Genomic DNA, 24,713 nt, shown 5'->3' with positions numbered 1-24,713 from the left:
AGGTCCGGGGACAGACTGTCCCCGGACCTGGTCTGAAGGCGGTTTCCCTAGGAACGCATTAATTGATTTTCAATGCATTCCTATGGGAAACCGTGCATCGCAAGACGAAAAACCCGCAAGACGAAGAGACTTGCGGAACGAATTAATTTCGTCTTGCGAGGCACCACTGTACCTTGGAGATTCCCTGCAGAAGGTTGGACTGGATGACTCTCAGGATCCCTTCTACAATTCTATAATTCTATGACTCTCGTGTGAATGACTGCTGCCCTTTAGACTACAAGAGCACCCGTGATCTCCTTTGCAGTTACATATCCTAGGCAATAGGCCATTCCAGAGCTATCTTGAGGCCTCCCCAGTCGAGTCTTAACTGCCTTCACACTTTGTGGTCCCTTCCAACTCTATAATTCTGTGACTGTGACTCACAGCAAAGGCCTGTAGCTTTTACGGAGAGAAGCTGCCATACTATTAAACATTTTTTTCTGACCATCTGGAAATCCATTGTGAGATTGCCCCTCTGCTACAAGGTTTTTCATGAGGCAGCTGCACTTCATACATCCCAGAGCATAATAACATTCTGGATCAGATGAAAGGCCCATCTAGTCCAGCTTTTGTTTGCAGAGTGGCCAACCAAACGTCTGTGGGAAGCCAAGCGGGATATGAGAGCAACTGCGCTTACAGCAGGGAACGGGGAAATCCTAGACTTAGGTTCCCCACTCTGCCCCCGGCAGCCATCCTGCTCCAAGGCAGTTGCAAAGCCGCAACTGACCAAGCCACGCCATAGAAGCACTACCCAAATAATGCATCTGTTGAAGTCGACATGGCCCTTAATGTCCCAGCATGTTGGCACTTCAGTGAACATGAAAAGACCCTCAGGGTCTCGTCCAACTCTACAATTCTATGAAAGGATTCTATGCCAACAACTCTCTTCTCAGGTAAACTTGGCATTTGCCTCACCTGTCACCTAGCAGTAATCATTCCAGGAGGCTGTCTCAGTGGAAGAGATCAGAAGCAGGGCTTGCTCCGTCAGGCATCTTCTGGCCCCAAACTGTTTCCAGCTGGTCATTTTATGAGTGACTATTCCAGTAGTTCATGCATTGGTTGCTTCAAGAATAGATGACTGCATTACAAAATAACTGCAAACGTGACATGCAGGCTGGCAACATCAGCCGTGCCCTCTTGGGCCTGGAGACAGACAGGTCCTGCTTCCACTGCAGTGACCAGAGGAATGACCGCAGGGAATAGCGCAGGAATTTGTGAAAGTAGCCGACCATTTAGCATGCCAGCACAGCACTTTGGAACTCCCTGCCTCTTGAGGTCAAACAGGCACCGTCACTGGACTCTTTCGGCACCTGCTAAAACATTCTTGTTCAGATAAACCTACGCAGATGCTTAGAAAGTTAAGGCTAATTTTAATCTGTTTTAGTATATTAACTTTTGTATGTTTTAAGTATGGTTATAAACTTTTCTCAATTTTTATGTTTTATCTTTTTGTAAAGCAATTTGTGGTTGTTGTTTTTTACAACCAAGCGGCATATAAATTTTATGGCTAAACAAACAAACAAACAAATGGCATCTGTACTATCTCTCCCCCTCTTTCCCTCTCTCCCTTTTCCGATGTGTTCAATCTAAGCCGCGTCTTATCCTTCTATCCCCAAATCAACAGACTATCCTCAGACTTGCCTCTGACATTGCCATTTTCAAAGCAGTCCATTGTACCATTTTCTAACTGTAAGCTGTAAAATATATTGCCCCCAATTCTATGGAATTAAAATTGTAACACAATAAAATACAATACACAATAAACGTGAGAAGCAATAAAAAAACCACTTTAAAATCATATAGCATCTAGCGCAGCACATTGCAATGGTGACAACATGTCAAGAAAAGATAAGTGGCCTACGAAGACACTCAATGATTTTCAGGTGGTCTGGCGCCAGGGGATGGGGGGAGATTGGGAACCCCTATAGTAAGTTATTCCCAATTGGATGGGACCGGTACAGGATGCAGAGATTGCCCTCTCAGCTAGGAATGGATGAATCTGTCAATTGCAGCTCACTTGATTTCACATTCTGCCATCTTAAATTCCATTCTCCAGACTTCTGCAGGAATTTGCTTTTTTTAAATGTCCAAATGAAAATTAGCATTTTTGTGCAAATTTCTCCTAATAAACACATTTAGTATTCACTTTTGCCTAATTTTCACATTTTGGAAAAGTATTTTCCCCCTAAAATAATGCATTTTTGCGTGTTATTTTCACTCATACATTTTATGTCCATTTTTGTACACATTACTTGGCATTGTAAAATTTGTAGCTGTGCAAATTCCAAAGGATACCTGTGTTTCAGTCTGAGCTTTGTTTTTTAAAGTTCAAATTTGGTAGGTTGTCCTCTCGGCTGCTTCCGGTTGTCCCTCAGTGAAGCCCTAGATCTGAATCGCTCTGCGAGAACAGGCTGCAGCCTCTGCTTCCGCCGATGATCCCCACCTGGCTGCTTGGGCTACTTAATAAACGGCAGTAGTGAAAGTGTAGGAGATACTGCCAGAGAAGGAACAGGCTGACAGTGAACAAGGAAGATTCTCGCCATTTAGATCTTTCACTATTTTTTAATTTGAAAATCAAAATGGGAGAAGAATGAAACGCAGGCCTGGATGGAACCATTTCGCGGACTGTTCTCTCTGCATTTTATTCCCCTGAGCACTGGGCATGGGGGGGGGGGAGGCATAAGCTGACAATAAGGAAGCACATAAAAACTCTCACATCTAAATGTTCAAACATTTTCTGTTGTGCTTAATGGTCTCATTTTTCCTCCAAAACTCTTTTGTTTTATGCACATAATTGCCAAAGCAACAAAAGGCAACACAGTTCTCAAGAGGCTTTGTAGGGGAGAGGCTCGCTTCTTTAAAACGCTCAATTCCTGGAAAACGGAAAGGGAATTAAAGGTATGTATGTATTGGGGGGTGGGGGGAGAGATGTCCAAGGTAATGGACACTTAAACCAAGATATATTGCACGTGTCCTACCAAACTACACAGATACACAATCTGTGCAGATGCACACATCTTTTCATAACTCAAAGAACTGTATGCACATTGTCTTTTCCCCTTTTCCTTGTTTAAAGTCCCTTAAGACTATCTCTGAATCTTCTGGGAAGAAAGCATCCTGAACACAACAAAAGACAAAGACAGTGAAAGCACTCAACATGATATACTCACAGGCATAGGAATAAAGCATTCCCTTCTGGCTCAGTTCTGCGCACCGCAACTGGAAAGGCCGTGACAATGCCTTCTGATATATAATTCCCCCATTTCCAAATATTAATTACTGGACATTTCACAGCCATCAGGTCTAGCATAGGCAAAAACTAGTTTAAAAGATTGAAAATGCAATCTCAATCCTGAAGAGAGTGAAGTCACAGAGGCACCTCAAGAGATAATGAGCATGGCATTCCAAGGGTTTAATTCAAACAGAGGCTGGGGCTAAAGACTGCTGTGATGCCCCACTCTTGCCCTGCAATGCTGTCCTCGAATCCAGTCTGACAGCAATGATGGCGGCATGGGAAGCAGGTCCAGGGGCGGCTGCTGCTGCTTCATTCGCTCCTTCATTCTAACTGCCTAGTCAACAAAACACCTGGGGATTTTCTAGTCCAGGAAGCAAAAGAAAAGCACTCTGCATGATTTCAGAGGCACTCTCTTGCAGCCACCATGTGCAAAAGAATTTTTTTTTAAAGGTACAGCTAATGTATTACAAAATTGAAGATTGAAGACCAGTGGTGTCGCATAAGTTGCTGCTGCCTGGGGTGGGGGAAGTGTTGCACCCCCCTGTGGACTGGGCAGCCTGGTGGTACTGGGCCATAACACGAGGAAGGTGTCTCCACAGCTCCCTCGCACCCCAGAGCCCAGCGGAGGAGAGGCATGGGGATGCTGCTGCCACCTCTCCCACCGCCAGGTTAGGAGTGACCCGGGAGTGGATCTGTGGTCTGGTGGCGCTAGGATGCACCCCAGAGCCCAGCGGAGGAGAGGCGCGATGGGGTGGCACTGCCACCCTCCCCATCCCTCTTGGCCAGCCGAGGGGTGGGGCACACATGGACGTCCTTCACCAGCCATGAGGAGAAGGAGGTGCTGCCGCTACAAAGCTACAAAGTCCTGGCCCAGGCGTAACTTCTCTCCCTGCGGCTGCAGCCTCAATGAGGGAGCCTTTTGTTGGGGTGCCTTGGTGTGCCGCCTGAAAAAAATGTGCCCAGGATGATGCCCCCCTCCCCGCCCATGCCTGCACTATGTCACTGTCTAAGACTACCTCACTACTTCATATTCTACCCTCTTTGCTGTCTCTCCCACTATTAAAATTTAGCTATATACCGCTGGGGGTTTGCTTTCCTTGCTTGCCTGATTCCATCAAGTGTCATGCACACTACAGGGCCACATCTGGCCTGCACATCTCATGACCCAGCTAGTTGAAAACAGCCTGCACTCAAGCTGTGTGCTGTGGCCGGCCAGATATTTCACAACTGCCTGAGATTTGCTCTCTCAGGCAAACAGCAAAAAGGTTTATTGAGCTTCCAGTGAACCTCCAGTCATAATTGTACTGCGGCTATCAAGATGCTCAGGCTTGTGTTATATAGAGAGACAGACAGTGATACAGACTGAAATCCAGCTGAACTTAAGCAGTGAAGCAGATTCCCTCCTATTTATAGCTTTGGATGCACATCCGGATATGGCCCTGAAGTACTGAAGAAAAAGCATCCGGGACATGGACAAGCAGAGGCTGAGAGGGGGCTGCTTGAACAGAACAAAGCATCATATCTGTCTCAAACTTTGCATGTTCCATGGCTGAGTTCTAAAGCAGAAAACAGATTCCAAGGCTCAAGCCTTGGCTCGGAAAAAGCCCCACAAAAAAAGAGCTAAGTATTTTCTGTTGGTTTCGAACAGAATTCCATATGATCACTGTTAGACTCAATCAGCTCCCAAGCATTTAATGCAGGCAGAGAAACTCACAATTCACCACACACACAAAATCTACAAGGAATATTCACAAACAGTGGTGTGAGAGCGTTGCATTTTTGAAAAGGTAACTTTCCAAAAAGATGTTGCTTTATGTATGCTACATAGACACTGCAATACTGCACTCCAAACACAGAGGCTTGTTTCTGAAATCCTGCTGGGGGGAAGCTTGTAGTATTTTAGATGTGACATTTATGCAACTTTCTTGGGAATAGGTTTCAAAGAGTAAAAATCATGGCATGTGTGACCAGACTTCTAAAAATACACACTGCAAATCCAAATGAGTTTATTCTTGATGAGTCAAATTACCTTTGGGAGACTAAATTAAAAGAAATGTAAACAATTTCCCCAGTTTTGCCCTGACTCTTCATCCAGGGAGCCTTTGGAACAGTTTCAAAAGGCTATCAATGTAGCTATTAACCTCCTATGCTCTTTTTGTTTTGGGCCTCTCCTCTGCTTCTGACTTCATATGCTTCATAGAACATACGTGAATTAAAGCACATTAAACAAATTATCCATAGCTTGCAGCACTTCCAACCATCCATTTTCACACATAGGTTTGTATACATCATTTAAAGTTTCAGGTTGCTCAATACAAAATTACTGGCTTTACCTGTTTTCATTCATGTGCAAGTATCTACGCCCCAATCCAAGCCACATGATGCCTCCAGGTGAGACTGAAGAACAACTCCCCAAACCACAGGCCAGGCTACGACCCGGGCACCTTCCCATCAAGAGGGACAGGCTATTCTCCAGTTAGTCCGGTATATTCCCTAAGTGCTTGACTTCCTATGGGAAGATTTGATTTCAACGATTTATAGCTGCCTGTCATTTGACAATATTTGTTAGAAAACATGAAACATTTCATAGCTGACAAACAATGATATTTAATATTTGGTGGGATTTGATATATGACATGCAGTTATATTTGTATTTCACAGTACGCATCTCATGAAATGCCAAGGTCTAAAGCACTCAGTTTTGAAGTAAAACATTCAAGCCTTGGGTGGCAAATTTCAAATATCTGCAAATATTAATTTCAACTCAATAGAGAACATTTTATACCCACCATGTATGCCCTGTGAAATGGGAAAGGCTATACACTAATAAATATTCATTTCTTCAGTTTGTTTTCTTTTTGTCATGGGTTGTTCTTTCTGAGCAGATGGGCACTTCATCAATAGCAATTCACTTTACCTCCAGAAACCTCCACTGACTTCCAGAGAGAGGGGCAGAAGGGAAATGACAGATACTCAGAACTCTTTATTGAAGTCTACAGTGCTTTGGGAAAGGCTGCCTTCAGGAAGGAGACGAGGAACCTGGATGGCCAGGCGAATGGAGAACAAAGGCTCTGCTTGTCCATGGATCCTTCTTAATATGCCCATATTTATGTATGACAAGCGCCGGCCGTGGAGGAGCCTCTTCATTATCCTCATTGCCAGAAGAGGACATGTTTTTCAGAGCAGTGAGCCATGCCTATTGAGAGTGTTTGAGCCTATCCTTAATGAAGTGTATATTAGCTTTTTGTAAGACTATTTAAACACTAATTTCCATATGTGTTTTTAATACTTCTATGGATGAGAGATAATGAAACGAAATGAAGCAAAATGTAATGAAATGAGAGTAACCTTGAAATGTGTTTTTTTATTATTATTTTGTGATACAGGCAGAGGCATCTTTATATCAATGTCATCTGTCAGTCTACTGGGATGGAAACATTTCCCGCCCCCCCTTTTTTCCTTTTAAATCCAAACAGAAATATAGGCATTTAAAACAATCAATATGAACGGTTAGGATCTGGTCACACTTCGCAGAGCATACAAGCTCTAGAGGAATAAAGGACCTAAAGCCAATCTCCCTCATCTACAGGACCTACTAGATACCTCCCTCCGTGAGGCTGTCCATGGCCTGGAGGTCCCAGCTTTCAGGGATGTTTCCTATATCATCTTTGTGGCACAGCTGTAGATCCTTCCACTCATGTGCTTATGGAGCATGCGTGCGCGCACACACGCGCGCGCACACACACACAACCTTTCAAGAGGCCATGGATTACCTAGGAAGTTCCTGACAGGACCTGCTTAGGGGTTTTGCACTCTCCACTGGTTGCATAGATCTTTCGGCTAAGTAGGGAAAGACAAATAAATATATTTCTGGTCTATGTCACTTTTTCATCCCTTTTTCACAACCAGTTTTTTATATCTGTTTAGATCTGCATAACAACACATATTTTAAAATGCATTTTCTCGCAAAACACACATTTCTAAACATATTTGGACACTTTTTTTGAGCAGAGAACTGTAACGGAGGAAGTGTGAAATTGGATAGATGACTAAATTCTGATCTGCACATTAGTCTGGAAGGTGCAAATAGGTCAGTTCCTATTGGAATGTGCAAATGTTGAATTCCTTGAGCCAATGCTTCAGCACTGCTCTGAGAGGGCTCCTTTAGGACTTGCCTGGGCACTTCACTGCACCAAGGCTGGGAAGCTGTTCACTTTTGAAAGGGCCTCAAAGACAGTGGATTTTCAAACAAGTTCAGTTTACATACAAAAGAGCTCAACCTTGTTCAATGTGAATTTCAAAACTGATGAATATTCAGCTCAGATGAGTCTACTCTGAAAAGGCAACTTAAGGTAGCGTGTCTCTACTGTACAAAAGGATGTGCATGCATTGCTAACTCACACCTTAAGCAGGGCACTGTTTGACAGGAGTTTCCTAACATTAAAATCAAAACCATTTTAAGAATAAAACCATTTATGGTGATGTGATTTGCATTGTTCACAAGGAAAGACCTTCAAAGCAAAATATTCCCCTTTCAAAAACATGCTTCTTAGAACATATAGTAAAAATCTTTACCTCCAAACAGATATTTCTCTCCCGTCAAAACTTTCAGAGGGCTGTTACTTCGAACGGAAGAGGCTTCATCACCGTCAATGGTGAGCACTGCAAAATTTTCCTTTGCTAAGAACCGAACCTCATGCCACTGGCCGTCGTTGAGTCCGGCCCCTGCAAGTGGGAGAAAGAGACAGCTTGCTTCAGTTTGGTTATCTTTCCATTTCCTAATCTGTCTTGAATCCCCTGGGACAGTGGGATAGGGTTAGCTGTAGAATATTGTCAGACAAGTTGTATAAGAAGTCATTTATCAGCCAACATTTGAAAACATTCAACGTGTGCAAAATTAGGTGACAGCTGAATGTCTTAAAGTAAAAGATATCCAAATGAATGGTGACAGCTGTCACCCAGTAAAATTTCCCACATTCCCTTGCGTATGTCTGGAGAAGTGATGTATCTGTATTGGAGAATAATGGACGCTCACCCTTTCCAGGTGGGCGGGGGTTGCAGCCCCTCGCTCTCTGCCACCATCCCGGCAGACAGCTCTTACATGTTCACCAGCCATTGGGGTATTCCCCAGCCGGTGCCAGAACCCTGCTTCAAAGGTCCCACCAAATGGGCAGTGCCTTGATGGCCTTGCTGGCTGGCCAGGCAATGGCTACTGCCATGCCCGGTCAAGGTTAGGGCAAAACATCACAGCTTTGGGCAGTTAAGGCACTGGGTGGAATCCTAGACTTTAAGTGTGGGGTGAAGTGGTGCATCACCCTGTGGCATATTCAGGGTACCCCATTAGAGGGTCTCAGTTGAAGTCTCTGTTCGGAAGCCAAGGGTGGGGCAGATGAGACTTAGAGCTTCCAGTGGTGGCCTTAGGATGGCCACCTCAGTAGACTTATGTCTTGGGGAGGCCATAATCTCTGGCACATTTTTAATCCAGATCATTGTCTGTTTAAGTTTGTTCTGCTACACCTCACTTGGGTCTCTTGCCGGGAAGTGGGGCACTGGGACTGGGACTACAATATATGAATGCTGGCTTTCACTAAAGTTTGGATAGTCCCTGTAACATAAACCTTATTCACTCCATTCAAAATGAACTTTGATTTAGAAACATGACTGGTTCACACATTATTTATTGAAGAATATTAAGGCAAGGACATACAAAAAAATTTATTTGATCCAAGTAGTGTGATTTATTTCAGGTGGATAGTTTATTTTTAAAAAAACATTACATTCCCAAAGACAATCACAAGCAAATCATTAGATTGCTGCTAACAAAGCACAAGGCTTCTCTAGAGATAATTGCTGTAACCAGAATGAAGAGAAAATGTGGACCAAAACTTGCTGCTCAATCCTATTTACTCAGAAGTAACTGTGCAGAGAACTGTAGCCCTAGTGCACATTGTTACAAGGCTTGCGACTGAACCCACATGCATGTCCAGTGCACATTTGAACCCAACACACACGCCTGAAAGGACTGGAACATTTTGCCTGGAGTCGGGCAGCCATCCATTTAAAATGTGCATAAACCTTGTGCTCTTATACACAATAAAGCGCTTGTCACCCCAGGAAGTAGAAAAAGATTGGTTTATGACACATAATAGAAAGACAAGGAGTAAATGCATAGTGCTTTAGACTGCAAGTTACAGAGTATGCAGGCAGCAACTAATTAATTAGTACGCTCACATCCCTTAATCCTAAAGAGTAAAAGAGTCCCTAACTACCCAAAAGTCTACAGGCTGAGTGACCACAGCAAATTGTCACAGACTCACACTGAAGTGAAAGAAAAAGGAGGCTGGTATACAGTCTTCAACAAATGCTGACGATGCAGCTCTTTACCCCAGCCTTTGACACCTGAGATGCATATTTCAGTTAAAAAGGGGGAGGAAAGGGGGCAGTCCCACCTGCCACTGAACCCAATGTGTTTTGACTATTTGTGATTTTGGCATTAGGCACAATCCCCAGAACATAAGCCCCATGTAGGTCACAGGCTTACTGTATATCAAATGACTTGGCTTATTTGCTAAAAGTCATAAGAACTGTGCTGCTAAATTGCTCCTGACAGCCATGCTCTTGTCTAGAACATGTGGCAGACACGCTTACTTTGGCTAAAGGGCTGCAGGGAGCTAATAACAAGAAGGAAACAGAACCAATCATGAGGTGCTTCTGCAAGATTCCACCAAATCTCCACAGAAGAGTCCTTCTGTTTCAATAATCCCTGATTTTATTGTTTACAGTACTTTTTTGTAAACTGCACTAGAAATAAAACTTTGAAATGTGGGGTATAAATATATCCAGCAAACTGATTCAGTTCCTGGGCTGCTCTCTATTTTTAGCCATGGAAAAATTTTGGACTCCTGAGGTCCTTCTCTTTGTCACATTCTGGAACTGACATTGTGAAATTCTGTTTCAGATCCTTCTTTCCTCCTTATTCATCAAAGAACCCTGAAGCAACACAATTGGAAATCTGACCATTTCAAATTTACAGAAACTCCTGATTATCTCTATGTAAGTCCATTGATTGTTGTCATGTGTGCAGAAAGAAATTAAAATTAAAATTGGTACAGCTCAAGAAGTAGAACATGCATCAGATATAAATATAGACTTAGAAGACTCTACTTAATATTTTGTGTAACTGCATTTTGCTGCCTTTATTCTTTCATGCATTATTTTAGAAAATTCTTAACTTGCTTATTTAAAGCATGCAACCACAACCCTCTTGCGAGTCACAGAAACTTCTCTTTCATGTGCAAATTAGATATGTTAATGAAGCATATTCTGTCTTGCTAGAATTTCTTTTAAATGGCATTACTTTTAAAATTGGGACTCTTGAGATTGTCACTTTGATTGAACAAGAAGGAACAGATGTTTCTGTTATAAGATACATGGAGAAAGAAATGGTTTAATGAGTACCATTTTATTTTTATTTTTTTGCAAATTCAAAAAATCTTGTAAGAAATAGCAAAAGACACCATATGCTAATTATTCTTCAAACAACATTACAGCAGTTAATTTCTCAAATGTCTTTATAGTTGATCTTGAGAGATCAAATCAGTATGGAATGATCTGTGCAACTGAAGTAAATGAGTGTTAGGCTATTTTTCATTAAATGGATTTTAGAGCCATTTATTGACTCTAAAGTACGAGCAAAAGAATACTCATTATCAGAATTATTAATCTGGAGGTAAGTCAGGAAGTCAAGCAGGTAAACCAGCAGCCTGAAAGATTGCTCAGAGAGAGACTTTTAGGCACAGGCTGTAACTCCTTTTATTATTTGTCACTTAGAATATCCATATTAAAACCTCTACATGCAACTAAAACATGTTCCAGATGGAGAGTGAAATTAAGAACAAACAATTAAAACAGGATAAAAATACACCCCCCATTGTAAATATAAATTACCCCCCAGGTCACAATGGGCCGTCTGCAGCACACCCTCCAACATTCCTCAGATGAAAATTGGGACATTTCTCACTCATTTTTTTTTTTTTGTAGATTTACAAAAAGAAAAAAGAAAACACCCAAATAAATAAATTTTAGAAAGCTTTCAGGGTGGATCAAAAAATCATAGCAAAAATATTAAGATGAACTGAAACCATAAAACTGTAAGACCAGCAGAAACACTGAAATCAGCAAATCTGTAAAAGACATGCAGGTGCAAAGAACCTATAAGTGAAATGCTACAGCTACAAATGGTGTTTCTCTAGTCACCACTCACCTGACTGGGATCTCCAGGAGAGGTCTGGCAGTGGGAGGGGGTCCTGAGCCAAAGCGCTAAGCATCTGCGGAGCACAAGCCCCCCCCCCCATTTTCAAGCCCCAACTCAAAAAGCACCCTCCTCATTTTCAGCAATGGAGGGAGGGCACCTTAAATTAACACAGTCATGGGGACATTTATGAGATCTTTTAAGACATCTGAAAGTTAGGGAGGATGGTAGTATTTTGTTTTATTTTTTGTTTCATTTTAAAACTTCTTTTGAAATAGCAGTCCCTTGGCACCACGTTCCAACCTCATATTTCCATTCAAATTTGTTTATTAATTCTAAACTTCATTCTCAGCTCATAATTGAAAAATAAGGATGCAATCTCATAGTGGATGGCTGCTGTTTGGTGGGGAGAACAGAGGCTTAATCCTCCCTTCAGATTCTCTATAATACTCGTAGTGATTAAACACTGGAAATGCATCTTCATTAGTTTTTCTTTGAAAAATTTACAGCATGGATGCAAGTGTTTCTGTGTATGTACACACCTCTGTACAACCTCTTGGTTTAAGCCAACATTTTCTTCTGGTGATATATATAAATGAAAATTTAGGAAGGTGAACCAACAGTGAATTTTCAGGATAGCTAAGCAGGAAGATTTAACAGTATTTGCCAGATGCTTAGGCACTCCCAATGGCACTGACACTTTAAAGACAACTTTTGTCTGGAAGCATATTTTAGCAGCACTTTTTAGCAACCCTCTGGAGGGCGGGATGAACAAGACTGCATACACAATTAATGCTGTATAATTAGCAACTTGGTAGATCTGAAGAAAAGTAGCAGCAGTAAGTGTCTTCACCTCTGCTCTGATTCAGTGAATAAGACTAAAGATTTGCCTCACTGTTTATTCATATGTAATTTCTTTAGAAAGGATTCCATTTTAGCCATCAATCCACAGCAGGAGAGTTACTGGCCTGAAAGGCAAATAAAATTATACTCGTCTAGCTCATATTATCCATCAGCAAAAATGAAGCTTCTGTGGCCTGCGAAGGAGCGCATGAGGTATCTAAATAGCAGGGATGGCCAAGTATTGTACCCTTTTTGTGGGAACCACTGGCTCAATTCACACCATACGTGGGTTAAGAAAACTTACCCTTAGACATGTTTGCTTAGATATGAATAGGAGTAACTTCTCTAAAGACTCTTTATAGAAGCACAGCAAAGCAGGTTCACTTCTGTTTGCTTGTGACACACTAAAGGGAGATTCACATAAAATTGGCTTGTGCTGCCCACCTGCTGCATGCATTGGCCAGTTGGGCACTGTCATGAACTGGCAGGACACCGAGGAAAGGAAAGAGGGTCTTGACAAGAAGGATAGCCATGACTGGCACACACTGGGACAAGCTGGAGATGGGGAAGGGGTGGGGGACTTAGGAGGTACTCATGGGACATCAGGGGATGTGGCAGGGGCAGCTGACAGTTCAGGGGAGCCAGGGGAGGGGGGCATCACCAGAACCAGAGATGTCCCCGTCACTGTGGACACGGTGGGCTCTGAGGTGCTGGGAACAGTGGGACGTGCACTCCAGGAGGCTGAGGCAGGCAAGGGAACACAGCCCCGGTGGGGCTCTTGAGGTCTGGGGGGGGGGGGTTGTGGCCACTCAGATGCATTTGGCTCAGGACAAGTGGAGAGACACAGCTGCTCAGCTAGAGCAAACTGAGATGCATCAATCAAGATTGGAAGGGATAAAAGGAAAGCAGGGCAGCGACTCTGTGCCTGCTCAACTTTCTCTGTTGATAGACCACAGCTTGGCTGCTTTGGGAACACCACTGGCCTGTGACTTTGTGACTCAGCCCAGGTTTTCCAACCCTGGATCTTTTGTGAGGCAGGAACCTGGCCTTGCAGGTTTGACTTGGGACCTTGCTTGTTGTATTGGACTGTTTTGACTTCTGACTACTTTCTTGCATTGCCCATGGGACTGTGTGCCCTACCGGGCACAGAGGGTTCAGGACAGGAACAAAGTAGTGCAGCTTGGCTGGCTGCTCCCACCACTTCACCCTTCCCACAGGCTTTGTGTGTGTTTGTGCGAGAAAGGGCGAGAGAGAACTCACACTCTGTCCTTTCATCTCTCATTTTGCAATCCTTGGAGATTCAGCGCTGAACTTTATATACATTAAGTGCCCTGTCACATACACGGTGACTAATTATGAGAGCATCGTCAGTAAATCATGAAAACAAATTATCCTTGCCTCATCCTTTACTCTGGGTAACATCATCCTGATGCTTAATAGAGGCTGTCATGAGCTGTTTATGAAGATAAATCATTGAGCCACACAAATCATGAGATGAATTGTAATAAATCAGTCAGCTGATTGTCCCAAAGGATCTCGTGACACTGTCAGTTAAACATGGGTGAGCACAACTTAGTTCTCATTCCAACACAGACACCGTTGCCACTGACAACTGGACCCACATAGGTGGCCTGGAAATTGGCAGGGGACAGCCACAGGGAACAGGAGCATTAGAAATTCTGTTCTCATGTAGAACTTTAGCACTTCATTCCGCTCTTTGTCATGTGTCCAGAGCTCGCTCTCAGAAGAAAAAAGGATAAAGTGGAAACCTGTTTCTTTTAAGCTCGAGTGCTCACATAAAAATGCTTCAACTTACAGAAAAGTTAATATAGCTATTAGCTTTGCTGTCACTCCCAAGAGACCAGCAGAGCAAGAAAATGCCTGTGTTTGATGTAACAGCATAACTTTTGATCAAATGGCCTGCTGTTGCATTGTGAAGCACTGGTTGCACACTGGAAAAGCAAGATGCTAAATTAGAGAACAGAATGAGGTTACACGTACTACTTTTAACAGTCATACCACATACATTGATGCAGTGCAGTCTTGTAACAGAATATTTTGCCTTGAGTTTATTCTTACTGGCAACAAATTGAAAAATCACCAAGCAATTGTTTTGGCAATCCCCAGGGAAAACATCATTTCCTCAAATCCTACATAAAATATATCCATAGGATCCACATTGACTGTTTCCACCCGAGTATAAAATCACCAAGGAATTTTCTCTGAAGCACAATTTTTGGGCAAATTTGGAGGTTCTTTCTTGGGAGAGACAATTGGGGGAATGAAATGAAGCAAAACAAGTTTTGGTAAGACCAATGAAGATGTTCAATGCCCTCAGCAAAACTGGTATTTCCTAAGAATACAGTTGGCAGTTTGGTAAATTTGCAGGCTCCTGCTTTCGTGAAACACCTGAGAAATTTTGAGCAAAGCCAAAAGTTACATAAGTCTTGCTTTTTTGAGGGGGTTCTGCACATCCTGTATATTGTTATCGGCTCTAGGTCTTGGTGCTGGGATATGGAGACAAAAGCAGCTGCAGCAAGGTGAACTTGACCCACAACTAGCAAGAGCAGTCTCATAGTTGCTTAAACCAGTGAGCAAGACTTGGAATCTTTTATAGAAGGCTAGGAGAATCATCTGATCCATTCTAAGCTATTAGTGCAAAACACACACACACACACACACGTGATCAGTCAAAAGTCTGCTTCCTTTCATCATAGGATGGAGAATGGTTGGCACACATGCTGAATTCCTGTTAAATAGGTTGCCTATGTAAGTTCCATTGCGGATAATCATCACCATCATGGTATACGGTGGTACCTCGGGTTACATACGCTTCAGGTTACAGACTCCCCTAACCCAGAAATAGGGCTTCAGGTTAAGAACTTTGCTTCAGGATGAGAACAGAAATTGTGCTCCAGCGGCGTGGCAGCAGCAGGAGGCCCAATTAGCTAAAGTGGTGTTTCAGGTTAAGAACAGTTTCAGGTTAAGAACGGACCTCCGGAACGAATAAAGTACTTAACCCGAGGTACCGCTGTATATCCATCCACAATGTCATTGGGCAGAAACATACCCCTCATTGCTAGGAGCCCCTCCATCAGTTTTCATATGGACACTGCAAAATCAATCTGCAATGAGCTTCTATTTTCAGAATGAAACTATTTTTTCAAGCACTTTTTAGCTGCAAAAAATATGCAGTTGATCTAAATTGTGTGTGTACTACATAAGAAAAACAAGCACAGTCTCCAGTGACTCAAGAATAAAATGGGTGCACATAGCCAAAGTTCCTATTCATTCTCTCTCCCCTGCTACTCCACATACATTGCTTGCTTTTACCAAAACATAATAGTTTGTTTTTATTTTGTAGTTTGTGTTTCTTTACGCTGTTCAGAATGAATACCTGCCACTGCAATGAATATTGCTCCAATCTACCATAAAACTAGGTGGCCAAGATATGGCCTATGTCATTTCATGCTGGACCTCCCATTTTATCAGGGATAATATTTTTCCCCGCCAGACCCTGAGATGAATTTTAACAGAGCCCAAATGAAAATTCAGTGATCAAGGACAGCTTCTCCTGTAGCTGCAGAAGTTTAACAAAAAGTTCTGAGTCCACCACCATCTCATGTTGAGGTCTATATTTTTGTAAATCACTGAGAGGTTTTCTTACACTCGAACAGTATATACGTTCTCTGTATGTGTGTGTGTATATACACACACACACACACACACATACACACACACATACATACATACACGTAGGTACAATGCAAGGTGTATCTCAACGGAAACCAGTATTTTGTCCTACTATGTCCTTGGGGCATTAAGAAGATTAGGGTAGCCTTTTAGGCATCTTCTGGAGGGGAAGAGAACTGGGAATTGATGATGTGTGTAAAATAAAATAAAATAAAATAATAAAATAAAATAAAATAAGATAAAATAAAATGCATGGGCTGTGTAAAGGTAAAGGGACCCCTGACCATTAGGTCCAGTCGTGGCCGACTCTGGGGATACGGCGCTCATCTCGCTTTATTGGCCGAGGGAGCCGGCGTACAGCTTCCGGGTCATGTGGCCAGAATGACTAAGTCACTTCTGGCAAACCAGAGCAGTGCACAGAAGCGCCGTTTACCTTCCCGCTGGAGCGGTACCTATTTATCTACTCACACTTTGATGTGCTTTCAAACTACTAGGTTGGCAGGAGCAGGGACTGAGCAACGGGAGCTCACCCCGTCATGGGGATTCGAACTGCCGACCTTCTGATCGGCAAGTCCTAGGGTCTGTGGTTTAACCCACAGCGCCACCCACGTCCCTAGGAACCTTAGGAGACTTGATTTAGGGAAATGTTGTCCTCCTAAAGCAATAGCAAAATGCAGTCTATTTCTCTGATATAATGTCTGATATTCACCTCTCCTTACATACAGACTATCTAGCAAGACCAACTGTAGATGCCGGACCATCAGGGAGGCTGAAGGAGAGTCATGGCCATTCCCTGGTATTTCCCCTTTGCTTCTGCCGCTGCTGCTACCAGTGGAGAGAACCATCCAGCCTGGTGAGAAAACACCCCCCCCCCAAAAAAAAACAATTCTATTTCAACAGGGTCTAAATCTTGCTACCGTTATTTTCTCTCTGCCCATGAATATTGATCTCATTTTGGGTTTTTTTACTGCTATGTATTAGTTAAATGTGGGTTGTAGTATTTAACTGTAACCTGTTAAGTATGCTGTTGCGAGCTTACTGTACTTATATTTCCAAAGCCCTGTATTTTAATGTTTTGAACGTTTGCTGTAAGCCACTTTGGGCACAGCTCACTGTGGAAAAGCAGCATATAAGTAAATCAACCAACCAACATCCAGCACATTCACTGCTGGGCAAAGGGGTTCCACTCATCCATCCTGCACATGAATAGGATTTCCTTTCTCAGCGCTTGAGGCTTCCAATGCCAACGTTCCCCCCCCCCCCAGCGCCCCTTGGCTCCCCACCCGGGCTCCTGCCATTCCAGCCACTTCTCACTCCAAGAGAGCAGGACTCTGGTTTCTCAACACAGTTTATACAAGAAACACAGCACAGTTGCTTCATATTTTCCCCTATATTTTGCTGGTTTTCTAAAAGCTTTACAAAAATCAAATGACCTTTAAATATTGACAGAGTTTGTCATGCTGGTAATTAAATGTTGATGTATTCTAGAATATTAGTAATTAGGGTAATTTGTTTGTTGAGGGGCCTCGGTTTGTTCAGCACTACACAAAAAGGGGAAGCATTCATTACATATTTCAATGTTAATGATGTTTATAAAAAACAAACATAGGAGGAAGCATCTCTTCACAGACTTGTTTCTATTACAGCTTGGACCAAGTTCAGTCACCGTTAAATGGAGCTTGGGTTTTTATAGCTCAAATTTGTTCTGGCTGCTGTGCCCCAGGAATCTTCAGAGTTCATCCAAATAATAAAAAATCGTGCAAATCAAAACGAGGATGTTTCACGGGGTTTCCATAGAAATGTCATGCTTTGGGGAAGCAGATAGTCCTGCTGCATTAATAAGGTTGGTTATAATAAAGCTGTTTGAATTGCACATTAAGATATCTCAATGAAGCCTGCATTTCGATAGAAAAATCTGCAAGTTGAATCAGAAGCATTTTTTTAAATAAAAAAAGCCTACTCAATTTAGTCTGTGTTCCAGTTTCAGTGTTGAGGCTTTTTCAGCAGTCCAGTGAAGCATTTGCAACCAGTTAACTCTGCAGCTACCAAATAAAGCATCTGAAATTCTTGCGGTTCCTGGGATAGGGATGTTTGCTGTCCACTGTTCCAAGTGGCCAGGTTCACCAGTTATTTCTAGTAGCCTCAATCCTGTGCCAATAACAGCAGTCTGGTTTGCAAAAATAATAAAATAAAATAAAATAAAATAAAATAAAATAAAATAAAATAAGCAGGTGAAAAGAGGAACCATTAATGAGTACCCTTTGGGTACATATTGCTGCTCACTTCCATGGTGCATGTATAAGAGCACAAAGGGAAAATAAAATATCTGTATCTTTATATCAGAGGTTGTGGAATAACATGGAATTGCATACGTATTGTGTCATATTTCTTAGGTGAAAGCCTCCTGCCACCTGATCTCTGTGAAAACTAGGAAACAGAAGAAGGGGGTGGGGCAAGAAGGTTGAAATGATGCAGATGCACCAGCAGCAGTGCTGGATGGGTTCAACCAGAGCATTTGCACCAGGCTGACATTCCTTCTGCCCACCCTCCCACCTCCCAGTAGAATTCAACATAGGACTATGCATGGGACGAAGAGATGAACAGAGAGGTATTATTACTTCCCTTGATCTGGACACTATACTTTGGTTGATGCAGCTTAGAATAGCATTAGTCTTTTTTGCTGATGTTTGTGGTCTAGTGCAGTTGAAAAGATTTATGTATGCACGGCTGCTTTATATCCTGCTTATAATCCAACTGGATTCTCAAAAATGCATCATCATAAAGCCACAGGAAAAAGAACTTGGGTTCAAACTGTTGGTGAGTGGGATCTTGGGGTCATAATGGATTGCTTGATGAAGATGTCACCAGCTGTAAAAAAGGCAAAATCCATGCTAGGGATCATTAGGAAAGGAACTGAAAATAAAATTGCCAATATCATAATGTCGTTAAACAGATGAAAGAGGATGAAGCGACTCCCCTATGAAGAGAGGTGAACTGAGTAGAGCACTAAATAAATGCCTGTCATAAATATAAACCTCTATTTCTTTCTTTCTGTCTATATCTATCTATCTATTCTGCTTCATTGACTATGCAAAAGCCTTTGACTGTGTCGACCACAGCAAACTATGGCAAGTACTTAAAGAAATGGGAGTGCCTGATCACTTCATCTGTCTCCTGAGAAATCTCTATGTGGGACAAGAAGCTACAGTTAGAACTGGATATGGAACAACTGATTGGTTCAAAATTGGGAAAGGAGTACGACAAGGCTGTATATTGTCTCCCTGCTTATTTAACTTATATGCAGAATTCATCATGCGAAAGACTGGGCTGGATGAATCCCAAACCGGAATTAAGATTGCCGGAAGAAATATCAACAACCTCAGATATGAAGATGACACAACCTTGATGGCAGAAAGCGAGGAGGAATTAAGGAAGCTTTTAATGAGGGTGAAAGAGGAGAGTGCAAAATATGATCTGAAGCTCAACATCAAAAAAACGAAGATTATGGCCACTGGGCCCATCACCTCCTGGCAAATAGAAGGGAAAGAAATGGAGGCAGTCAGAGATTTTACTTTCTTGGGCTCCATGATCACTGCAGACGGTGACAGCAGTCACAAAATTAAAAGATGCCTGCTTCTTGGGAGAAGAGCAATGACAAACCTTAAAAAGCAGAGACATCACCTTGCCAACAAAGGTCCGTATAGTAAAAGCTATGGTTTTCCCAGTAGTCATGTATGGAAGTGAGAGCTGGACCATAAAGAAGGCTGATCGCCGAAGAATTGATGCTTTTGAATTATGGTGCTGGAGGAGACTCTTGAAGGTCCCATGGACTGCAAGAAAACGGGTTTCCTCCAGAAATGGGAAGTAAATTGTTTCCCGCGGTCGGAGATAACCCTCGAAGGAGCCCCATGCAACCTGAAGATGTGATCTACAAACAACCTGGCTGTTTCCTCTGCCGTGACCACATGTGAGCAAGCTATAAAATGGCACATTTTTGTTAGTAGATTGACCACTACCATGACCGCTGTCTTCCCCTGGGACTTGGGCAAATCGGTCATAAAATCAATGAACACCACCTCCCAAGGTTTCCCCGGCGTGGGTAAGGGTTCCAGTAATCCTGTGGGGGCAGCCCGCTCCCCCTTTGCCCTTTGGCAGCGGTCGCACCCCCGTACATATTCCCGTACATCCTCCCTCACCCTGGGCCACCAGAACTGCCTGGTGACGAGCATCATGGTTTTGTGCTGTCCAAAGTGTCCAGCTGTGGGGTTGTCGTGGAGTTGTTTGAGTACCTTCCCCCGTAGGGTCTCCCCCGGTACATACAGCACCCCCTTATAGTACAGCACCCCTTCCTTCTCCTCAAACCCTCCTTGGGTTTCTCTTCCGTCTCGGAGTTCCCGGATTTTAGTTTGTGCGAACACGTCGTTTCTAGTAAGTCCGGCCAGTTCTCGTTTCCCCACCAAGGTTCCCCCACACACCCATCGGTCCTCGGGGATCACGTGTCGTATCTCCGGCGGCCCCTCTCCTTCCATGTACTCCGGCTTCCGGGAGAGAGCGTCTGCTCTCACGTTTTCCTCTCCTGGCATGTATTGGATTTCGAAGGAAAACTTGGAGAACTCCTGTGCCCATCGAATCTGTCTCTGGTTGAGCACTCGTGCGGTCCTCCAGTATTCCAAGTTCTTGTGATCTGTACAAACCTGGATCTTGTGCTGCGCCCCTATTAGTAGATGTCGCCATCGACGAAACGCCGCATAGATCGCAAGCAGTTCATGGTCATACACAGTATAGTTTTGCTCCGACTTGTTCAGCTTTCTCGAGAAAAAGGCACACGGTTTCCATTCCTGCTTGCTCCTCCCTGGCTGCAAAAGAACCGCCCCAATGGCTCTGTCGGACGCGTCGGTCTCTAGACTCATGGGTTTCTCCAGATCCACGTGCAGGAGCTGCTCTTCCGATGCGAACGCCTTCTTCAGTTTTTCAAAGGATTGCTGGGCCTCCTCTGTCCAGACGAACTTCCTTTTGCTACTGAGACAATCTGTGATGGGTGCTGTCAAGTGGGCGAAGTTCTTGATGAACTTCCTGTAGAAGTTGCTGAACCCTAGGAACCTCTGCACGTCCTTCCGGGTTTTGGGAGCCTTCCACTCCAGCACTGCCTGCACCTTGCTTGGGTCCATCGCTAAGCCTTTGTCTGACAACTTGTACCCCAGAAACTCGACTTCTCTGGCGTGAAACTGACATTTTTCCAGCTTGACCCACAACTGGTGCTTCTGCAGTCGTTTTAGCACTTCCCTGACATCTCTGACATGTTGCTCCTCATTGTCCGAATAGATTAAGACGTCGTCCAAGAAGGCTACGCAGTTCTTGTACAGCAGGGACCCCAACACGTGGTGCATGAAAGCTTGAAAACAGGCGGAGCCCGACTGTAATCCAAAAGGCATAACTAGGTACTCAAAGGCCCCCAGGGGTGTGAACATTGTGGTCTTCCATTCGTCCCCCTCCCTCATCCTAATCAAGTTGTATGCTCCCCTGAGATCAAGCTTGGTAAAAATTTCCCCCTGCCTCACCAGTGTTAAAATGTTGTCAATCCTGGGCATTGGGAAGGTCACTGGTTCCGATACCAAATTGACGGCCCTATAGTCCACAACGAGCCTGGGTTGATTAGTGTCCTTTTTGTCCACAAAGAACACCGGACTGCCCCCTACCGCTTTCGATTCTCTTATGAAGCCTCTTTTCAGGTTCTTGTCAATAAATTCCCGCAACTCCTTCATCTCCCTGTCCGACATGGCATACAGTTTACCCACCGGTAGCTGCGCCCCAGGGAGCAAATTGATTTGGCAGTCAAAGGGCCTATGGGGGGGGGTAGTCTATCTGCCTCCTTCTCGCTGAAGACCTCCTGCAGGTCAGCATATTGTGGTGGCACCTCCCCTTTCGGCTCCACAGCTATCCCAGCCACCCTGGCCACGGTCATTCTTGGGGTTTCCCCCCCCCCCAGACAGTGTTCCAAGCAGTAAGCAGACCCAAAGGTGACTGTTCTCTGATGCCATGCCACCACTGGATCATGTTGGGCTAGCCAGCTCATCCCTAATATTATTGGGGCCCCTGCCAGTGAGGCTACGTGAAAGGCGATGGTCTCCATGTGCCTGGAAACCCTCATTCTCATTGGTGGGGTCTGGTGCGTCACTTCCCCTCCCAGAAGCTCCCTGCCATCAATGGTGGTTACTTGCAAGGGGAAATCCAGGGGCAGCAGGTGGAGCTGGTGCTCTAGTGCAAAGTCCTTGCTGAAGAAATTGCAGGAACTGCCTGAATCCAACAGCCCTTTCACCTTGACTGGGTGCCCATTTGGGAGTTCTAGCACCACTTCTATGGCTATAGCCGCCCTGGGGGGGGGGTCTGGTTGGGGCACTTCTATTGGTTGCTGGCCTGGCTGCTGTGCCCGCTGAATGGCAGCCAAGCGTTGGCGTTTCCCTGCTCCTGCCCCTTTACCATCTCCTCCTCACCCCCTGCAGCTCCCACCATCCCTTGCCAGGCCTTTCTTTGCGGGCAGACCCTGGCAAAATGTCCTGGCCGCTGGCAGAGAAAACACTTCTTGGTGGTTTTCCCATCCTTTCCCTCCCTCTTGCGACCTTCACTGGAGTTTGAAACCTCCCGCGCACGCGCCCCATCTATTTCCATTGGCTCCGCCGGCGGGGAAGGCTGCCTTGGTATTTCAGGAATGCGGTAGTCATGGTAACGTTGCTCTCTCCCTTCCCGCTTCTCCTGGGCCCGCGCTTCCTGCCTTACACCAATCGCAAGCACAGCCTTGGTCAGCTGATCCATCGACTGCGGGCGGGGTGCGCGGGAAAGCTCGTCCTTCACCGTTGGGGACAACCCCTCCTCGAACAGCATTTGAATGGGTTCAGAGTCCAATTCCCACCCGAGCCGGTGGACTAACATGGCAAAGTGTGACCAGTAGTCTCTAACTGACTGGTTCCCCTGTTTGCAGCCCATCAGTTCCCGCCGAGTCACACTTTGCTGTACATCACTGGAATACATCGCATCCATCGCCTGGAAGAATTTCCTCAGGTCTTTCAAGGCGGCATTCTGCGTTGCCATTAGGGGCCTGATCCATTCTCTGGCCCCATCCTGCAGATGTCCGACAATATAGGCAACCCTCTCCCCATCGTCTGCAAAATCATTCTGTTGCAGTTCCAACGCATACTCTATTTCCGTTCGGAACGCACTGTAGTCCTGGGGTTTCCCTCCAAATTTGTGTACCAGTCCCGGTACCTTCCTTGCTACGGGGGTGGGTCTGACCTGAGCATCCTGAGCCCGCCTTTCGTCCAGCCGCGCCGTCAGAAGAGCCACATGCTGTTCCAAATCTCGGTTCCTCTCCACCAGATTTTGCACTCCAGCTGCTCCCTCCATGGCGCCAGCTTCTCCGGTTTTGCTCATGATGCTGCCTGCCTGTCGCCATGCACGAGCGACGTCAGGGACTGACGGATTGCTGTAGTGAGTATGGGTTGCTCGTGCGTAAGTTGCCGCCTCTCCTGGCTATGTTGCCTTGTTAAACCTTTCTGTCTGGACAGCCCTTCACTTCATGGCTGCCTCAGTCGCTAGCAGAATCCGTCAGTGGGCGTTTCTTAAACCTTTTCCAACATAAAAGTTGTTTGACGTCAAGTCTCCTCCTACTCTCCCTGTGCGGAAGTCTTCTGTGCAAGGAGGGCGTGGGTAATGGAGGACCCGTGCTCTCCCCACTGGTGTCCGGTGAAGAGTCCTGGAGCCCTCTCGCCGATTCCCCCATCTGCCCCCCTTTATCCCTGGTGTTGCGCTGATTTGCTTCCCCCTCTGCTGAGCTGCCTCTCTCCCTGCTGGGCCCTTCTCCAGCATCATTTGAGAGCCTTCCCTCTGCCTCTAGCTCCGATGTCAGTTCCCTGACACTATCATCTATCATCTATCATCTATCATCTATCATCTATCATCTATCTATCTATCATCTATCTATCGTGATGTCACAATGTTGTTGTTATTGCAGTTGGTATCAACAGCATAACAACAACATCAATTTAGTGCTTAACATTATACTAATTACTAAAGTAAAGCAGGCTGATCCTGTAGGGAATACATGATATCCCTCGGGAACCTGGGGAAATAGTAAATTTTGTTTCCCAGCACTTGATCATACACCCAAATAGATACCAAAAGCAAGCTGCCTTATTATGCCTGTAGCTTTGCAAGAACTGCACTGCTGTGAGAAGGTGAAGACTGCATTTGTCTGTGGCTGCTTTGTTTAGTTTTTAACAACCAACAGGCAGATGTTAGCACTATAAACCGAGTGTCAGGAAAACCTGCTGGCCAAGCGCATGGCACTGGGGAACAATGCAAGGCCTGGGGCTAAATTATTTAACTTGTGCGGAGCTGAGGAATGTCTTCACAGAGGATATAAAGGCAGCCTCATGAAGGAGCTCAAGCACTGTGCAGGGAATCCAAGGCTTTCCCTCTCTTTGCACAATCCATCACACAAACAACGTGGCAAACAAAGCAGGAAGACAAGCCCTGGACCAGAAAACCTTCGGAACATTTCACTCACCAAGTTCTATTAAAGCTTCTGGTGATCAACAGTTAATTATTTGGTAATAAAACCAAGCAACATAAATATGGAATATATATATTCCATGACAA

At 44.5% G+C, this 24,713-nt stretch overlaps 1 protein-coding gene across 1 annotated transcript in view; it reads right to left on the bottom strand.

Moving 5' to 3' along the window:
* CNTNAP2 (contactin associated protein 2) overlaps positions 1-24,713 on the bottom strand; it is a 1,044,505-nt gene that overhangs the window by 421,167 nt on the left and 598,625 nt on the right. Inside the window, exon 9 of the mRNA XM_080975740.1 lies at positions 7,850-7,999. Within this exon, the coding sequence (XP_080831866.1) occupies positions 7,850-7,999 (150 nt within the window). The remainder of the gene's footprint in view (positions 1-7,849; positions 8,000-24,713) is intronic.

This window comes from Podarcis pityusensis (genome assembly GCF_964106645.2).
Source record: "Podarcis pityusensis genome assembly, chromosome: 12".
Taxonomy (NCBI): domain Eukaryota; kingdom Metazoa; phylum Chordata; class Lepidosauria; order Squamata; family Lacertidae; genus Podarcis; species Podarcis pityusensis.
Note: the sequence above shows the minus strand (reverse complement) of the source record. Positions and strands in the feature narration are given on the sequence as shown.